Source organism: Hordeum vulgare, chromosome 5H (genome assembly GCF_904849725.1).
Source record: "Hordeum vulgare subsp. vulgare chromosome 5H, MorexV3_pseudomolecules_assembly, whole genome shotgun sequence".
Classification (NCBI taxonomy): domain Eukaryota; kingdom Viridiplantae; phylum Streptophyta; class Magnoliopsida; order Poales; family Poaceae; genus Hordeum; species Hordeum vulgare.
The window spans coordinates 473,935,785-473,942,787 of record NC_058522.1 but is presented as its reverse complement, the minus strand read 5'-3'; the positions used below and the strand labels follow the sequence as shown (position 1 = coordinate 473,942,787).

The 7,003-nt window shown below is 50.1% G+C and overlaps 1 protein-coding gene across 1 annotated transcript; it reads right to left on the bottom strand.

Moving 5' to 3' along the window:
- Window positions 1-1,962: 1,962 nt before the first annotated feature.
- LOC123398872 (putative glycine-rich cell wall structural protein 1) lies at window positions 1,963-2,409 on the bottom strand. Its single transcript, XM_045093317.1, has 2 exons — window positions 2,204-2,409; window positions 1,963-2,080 (listed from the first exon to the last, which is right to left on the bottom strand). The coding sequence occupies exons 1-2, from the start codon at window positions 2,407-2,409 to the stop codon at window positions 1,963-1,965; spliced, it is 324 nt and encodes a 107-aa protein (XP_044949252.1).
- Window positions 2,410-7,003: the final 4,594 nt, after the last annotated feature.

The window sequence follows — 7,003 nt, the reverse complement described above, 5'->3', positions numbered from 1 at the left end:
AAGAAATGGGGACACACGGTGGCGCACACATCATAAAACTTTGTGTCGGTTTATTGAGATGTCGACATCTGTTTTACATGTATTAGAGAACATTCATGATCATGTAGAAAATTTATCACAAAGAACGACATCAGCTGGCTTGATATCTCATATGGAAAGTTTTGAATTTTTTTTTCATGTTGCATTTTGTGATCAAACTATTGGGCAAGACTAATGAGTTGTCTCAATGTTTGCAAAGGAAAGATCAGAACATTGTTCTAGTTGTGAGTTTGATTGGGATCACATTGCGACAACTTCAAGATATAAGAGAAAATGTTGGGATCAGCTTTTGAAGGACACAAATGACTTTTGTGTTAACCATAACATTATATTGCCTAACATGGATGACACCCGCTCTAGGTTGTTCAAGGGGGCGTGGTGGTCAAATGGTAACTTACTATCAACGCTTCAGATATGAAATATTCAATGTTCTGCTTGACCAAATAATTACTGAGTTAAATAACCGCTTTGCTAAAAGATCTACTCAATTGTTGAGATGCATTGCTTGTCTTGATCCTAGGAACTCATTTACTAACTTTGACGAAGGCAAACTTGTACAACTTGCTGAGATGTATGCTGATGACTTCTCCATATATGAGATTTCTTTTGTCCTTAGAAACCAACTTGAAACATTCATTGCTGATGTGAGGGCCGATTCAAGTTTTGTTAGTTGCAATAACCTTGGTAGTCTTGCTGTGAAGATGGTTCAAACTGATAGGCACACTGTCATTCCTTTGGTATATCATCTTATTGAGTTGGCATTGATTTTACATGTTGCAACGGCATCAGCGAAAAGAGCTTTCTCGGCCATGAGTATTATCAAGACTGAGTTGAGGAATAAGATGGGTGATGAGTGGTTGAATTATTACATCGTGTGCAATATTAAGCGAGAACTATTTGCAAATATTGATGACGATGCTATTTTATATCGCTTTCAATCCTATAGATGTGGCAAAGGAACTCAACCTCGTCGTATTAGTAAGTTTTCAACTTTGTAAAATATTAATTGTTCTACTTGATGTTTATGCCTTCTCTTATGAAACTTTGCTTCTCATTTCTCTAAGATGTTGACTCTTCTTCCCTCCTCGATCAAGATATGGAAGACACTGCTCAAGCAAGCCATTGATTTGGTACTCCTTTTTATCACGTATTGTTCGTAGTTTTTGTCATCTTATTTATGTATTTTGTTATATCTTTAAGCATTTAAATTCTAAACCTCTTGTCCAATTGAGCCACATTTGAGGTAGATATAGCGTGATGAAAGTTAAGATTCCGAGCGACCATCGTCTTAAGATTTACGAAGTCTTTGTAGCCGTCTCGTCGTTGACGATAACATCTTCTTCTACTGAAAGCATATCGCCAAAAATCTTGAAATTAATCAAGAAATAATGCAAGCACCAGGGCTTGAACCCTGATGGACTGTTTCTTTAACCATCAAACCACAGGTTGGTTCACAATGAACCTTGTGTTCTTCCCAACAACAAGGAGACACACGAACCAAATGAATCGTATTCATGAGGAGAATAAAGATTAGATCATAGCAGATTCAAATCAAATGAAACAAAGTGTTGGGTAAGTACAATCCAGGAAACCGAAATTTTCATAAGAACGAGGACATTTGTAGGATTAAATTTGGTACCGATCAAGGCAACGACATAAGAAAACCAAGACCAAATGACACCACTATGGAATGTAGGATGACAACTAACTAATCGAAACACGAATCCGCAGCTAACGAACACAATGGTTGTACGATAAAAGAACACCATGGACGTAACACATGACTGAAATCCGCAGCTAATCCTGAAATTAACACCACTAGACTGACTTAACTAAGATGAACACGCATGCATGCATGCATGCAGCCATTAATACGCCGTGCACGCATGCAGCCACAAGGCCGAATAAATCAACGCGCCAACTTTAGCAGCCTCCGCCGCCGCCACCGCCACCGCATCCGCCGCCGCCACCTCCTCCGCCGCCGCCGCCACCGCCACCGCATCCGCCGCCGCCACCACCACCACCACAGCCGCCGCCTCCGTGGCCGTGGCCATGGCATCCACCGGAGGCGTACGCGGTTCCGTGCCACCCCGTCGTGCCGACCACCGTGCTCCCTGACCTCGACGACCTCACCTTAGTGGGCGCGATGCTCGCCGGCCTGCTCCCCTTCGGGGCCGTGGCAGCAGTGGCGGGCTTCTTCCTGGGGACGCCGTAGTCGTCGTCGTGGGAGCTTCTGCGGCCGCAGAGGAACACCGCGAACGAGACGACCCAGACCGACGCCACTACCATGCCGAGCGCCGCGAGCCAAGGCTGCAGGAAGCCCGGCGCGGCCGCGGCGCCGCCTGCGGACTCCAGGAGTGCTCTCGCCATCGTGAACGGCGAAGAGAGCTAGAACGATGTGTATGTACGTACTACTAGCAAACTTCGCAAGTATCAGCGGGAGAGCGCATATATAGGCAGAATATGATGCCGTGGATGCGGATCGGAGACACCAATCTTAACTAATCACCGACTAACTAGAGATTGGATATGCAACTCTGGTGAGATTAGGGTCTTCTTGTTAGGATAAGGCACTGGATTTCCACGTTTTCAGTTGTGTGGGGGCGACACAAGCAACAGAGAAGGAGCTGACTCCAATTGTTTTTTTTTTTTTTTCAGAGCACGCGGATGCTATCATATTTTTATAGAAGGCAAGATCTTAATTACAAGAAGACTACAACTTCTTACGAACAATAAGCATAGTGCAGACTTCACATCAGGGCTAGTCCGAAAACATGCACCACCCACAACGCAACTAAAAGGCAAAAAGAGCATGTCCAAAAGTAAGCAATATCGTCGTGTCTCGACCAACGTCGGTCTCCTTCCAAAACAACACCAACTCCAACTGAACTTCCCTCGTCGACCCACCATCTGCCCTTGATGCCTAAAAGAACGTGGCAGGTGGATGGCGGAACTTGATAAATCCATCAAAGCCACCGTCTTGGACTCAAAGACGACTTCTTACATTGCATCTATGATGAAGATCACCTTGGACAGCAGCGAGACCCGGTAGTAGCACAACATCAAACCTCAAGGCCATGTGTTGGAGCACGATGCTCCCAGCAGAGTAGCAATGTTAAGGACGTCGCCATCGCGCCGGTTCAACTTCGTACCTGGAGTTTCACCCGAAGACATCTACCAATCCCAAGTGCAAGCGAGGGAGATGCCGACATATCTTGGCGACGCCTGCAAGGAGGGGAAAGACACCCACGGATGTTGTCGCCCATAGCACCGGTCGAATACGAGGTGGAATTTCTTCTGAATCGTTGCACATCTTCATCCATTCCCTCTGGATTGGAGCCATATCGTCCAAGTTGACCACTCCGCCGTCGCCTCAGCACTTCGCCAGAGTAGCCGAGACGTCGTGGACCACCGAAGACCTACACAAGAAGGCAGGAGCACACATACTAAGTACCAGCAACCCCATGACAAAGAACTCGCAAATCTCCGTCCGAGGCCGACAGAGGATAGGTAGAACCACACACCGCAACTGTCAGGCCAACTCTGACATACGTCTGTGTCGCGACCCAACAACCCAGCAGCCTAGATCGAGTCCATCCAGCTCACGCCGCCGCCTCCATCACCGAGGATGGGGGCACCTGGAATAGACACCACGACGGAGGTGCCAGAATTTGTAGCATGATCGGCCACTGCAAGGGCAGCTACTCCTGGCCGACGTCTGCCACGCCGCCATGGCCTCGTCGCATCGCCGACCCTTTGGCCCGTGTCGTCGCCACCAGCGACCAACTCCTCTCACGATCCCCAGTCATGCTGCAACCTTCTCCACCCATGAGCCCTAGCCATGGCGCCACGGCCTCTTATCGTGAGCCCCTGCCGCACTCCTCCTTGCTACTTAAGTTCTCCGCCGTCGGCCACCACGACCATCCCCGCATCATCGGAATGATGCCACTCCCCCACGCGAGGGAGGCCTTTTGGGGCACACCGATCACGCCCGCCACCCTCGACGGTTGGGCGCCATCGCCATTGTTGACGTTGGCGGCGGCCAGGGGAGCTTGGGGTGGGTGCAGGGGTTGGTTACTATGTTTTCGGCCCCCCGGGGTCGCTTGCGTGTGTTGTCGTGGGAATGATCCTGACAATAGTACCAGGGTACGAACTAAGGGGCGAAGTCTAGCTAGGCGCAGCGGATGCACTCGGATTTACGAGTTCAGGCCCCACTCGGAAGTGGTAATACCCCTACGTCTCGAGCCCCGAGGCTGGTATTTTCTTATGGGAGGGTGTAAAAGATTACAAGTGTTGAACCTTGAGCCGGTGCCCGGGAGTGGCTTATATAGTGGCTACCACGACCAGCCGAGCACCATTACAAGGCAATAAATGCTAATAACTAAGGGAGTTACTAGAAATGGGGGCATTAATTGCCGCGTTACATGTAACACGGTTCTTCATGGGCCTTCACGCAGGTGTTTAAGTCATTGGCCGTTGCAGACCCTTGATTGTCCCTGCCTTGCTGTGGACCGAATGCTTGGGAGCGTAGCAGACCGAGTGGCCTCACAACGCCGAGTGAGAGCATGATGACCGAGTGAGGTTGTGATCATCACGATGACTTTGTAGGACACTGATGTCCTTACAGGTACTTAGGTGGGGCATATGGAAACGTGTCCATAGGCCTACCCCTTAAGTATAACCCCGTCAGTAGCCCCCGAATCAGTAGGGATTTTTCGGCCGAGTGAATGACTCCCTTGGTGTTTCGGAGACACATGGATCACCGTCAGAGGCACGTCATTCGGACTCTAAGATAACCACTACGGATTCAAGAGCAAGAAGTCCCGGATGTCCGGGCGTGCCGGTAAGTTCACATTTGATAAGATCGAACATCTTTCGGGGAGATTTGTTCGATGATTCGGATGATCATGGGCCCAGAGCTCCATGTATCCAGTCGGTGAGTTCGAACAGATCCACTCGTACTAGGGTAGGGGCGACCTGATTACCTTTTTTGTGTTGCCCGACTGATCAGGGTCCCACGGAGGGACTGGCGGGAAGAGCGCTCGGCCCTTCTCGTCATACGACATGGACGCAGAGCCCATTCGGGACGTGAAGGGGAGCGGTTTCCTCCGCATAGTTTGAATTGAAGGCACGCGCAGGGGCGGCGAAATTGGAGGCGACGTGGTTAGTGGAGGTAGTGGTGTGGCGCCCCGATTTTCGCACCTGCATTGTCGCATCGTGCTACAGTGCGTGCTGTCATCGGGATCCTGTGGATCTTCCTCGGGGCGGCAAGGCACTCGATGGGGCATCTTCTCCGACGGTATTTAAGGCCTTCGGCTGGGGGGGGGATGTACTGTGCCTCAGATCTGGGCTCTTCTCTTCCCGTCTCCAAGCCTCACAGCCAAAACCACACACCGCGTTCCGGTGCAAATGTCTGCTCATCCCTCTCCTTCCACCGAGCGCCATGGTTAAAGGAGCGACGGCGAAGGCCGAGCGAGCCAAGAGGGGATCACATGGATCTTCTTCGAGCACCGGGACGCTCCCTCCGGGCTAGATCCAGGGCGATTGGGCTACCGTCCCGGGTCACGGTCGGGCGTCTGCAGGAGCTGGAGGGCGAGGGTCTTGTTGCTCCAGGGAGCTGGCGGCTACCCGGCGCCAACGAGTTCGAGCCAGCGTCGAGAGACGATGAGCGAGTGTTGCTCGTCACTCACGTCGAGAAAGGTTTCTCCCTGCCCCCACATCCTTTCATCCGAGCTTTCTTAGCCTTTTTGGTGCGCACTTGCATCATCTTTCTCCGAATGTTGTCTCCTACTTAACTGCTTTTGTGCGATAACTTCCTGTTGGAAATATGCCCTAGAGGCAATAATAATATGGTTATTATCATATTTCCTTGTTCATGATAATCGTCTATTGTTCATGCTATAATTATATTAACAGGAAACAGTAATACATGTGTGAATAAATAGATCACAATGTGTCCCTAGCAAGCCTCTAGTTGGCTAGCTCGTTAGTCAATAGATGATCATGGTTTCCTGATCATGGGCATTGGATGTCATTGATAACGGGATCACATCATTGGGAGAATGATGTGATGGACAAGACCCAATCCTAAGACTAGCACTAGATCGTATTGTTCGTATGCTAATGCTTTTCTAATGTCAAGTATCTTTTCCTTCGACCGTGAGATTGTGCAACTCCCGGATACCGTAGGAGTGCTTTGGGTGTATCAAACGTCACAACGTAACTGGGTGACTATAAAGGTGCACTACGGGTACCTCCGAAAGTGTCTGTTGGGTTGGTACGAATCGAGATCGGGATTTGTCACTCCGTGTGACGGAGAGGTATCTCTGGGCCCACTCGGTAGAACATCATCATGAGCTCAATGTGACTAAGGAGTTAGTCACACGATGACGTACTACGGAACGAGTAAAGAGACTTACCGGTAACGAGATTGAACAAGGTATAGGTATACCGACGATCGAATCTCGGGCAAGTTCTATACCGACAGACAAAGGGAATCGTATACGGGATTGATTGAATCCTTGACATCGTGGTTCATCCGATGAGATCATCGTGGAGCAAGTGGGAGCCACCATGGGTATGCAGACCCCGCTGATGGTTATTGGCCAGAGAGGTGTCTCGGTCATGTCTGCGTGTCTCCCGAACCCGTAGGGTCTACACACTTAAGGTTCGATGACGCTAGGGTTATAGGGAATTATTATACGAGGTTACCGAAAGTTGTTCGGAGTCCCGGATGAGATCCTGGACGTCACGAGGAGCTCCGGAATGGTCCGGCGGTAAAGATTGATATATAGGACGGATGGTTTTGGACACCGGAAATGTTTCGGGCGTCACCGGTAATGTACCGGGACCACCGGAGGTGGCCCCAGGGGACCACCGAAGGGGGGCAACGACCCCGGGAGGTAAGGTGGGCCAATTGGGGGTGGGAACCAGCCCCTAGGTGGGCTGGTGCGCCTCCTCACTC

Coding starts and splice junctions, on each gene's coding strand:
- LOC123398872 (XM_045093317.1), bottom strand. CDS start 2,409: ATGGCGAGAGCACTCCTGGAGTCCGCAGGCGGCGCCGCGGCCGCGCCG. Junction 2,081..2,203: donor GCTGCCACGGCCCCGAAGGG/GAGCAGGCCGGC, acceptor TGGCCACGGCCA/CGGAGGCGGCGGCTGTGGTG.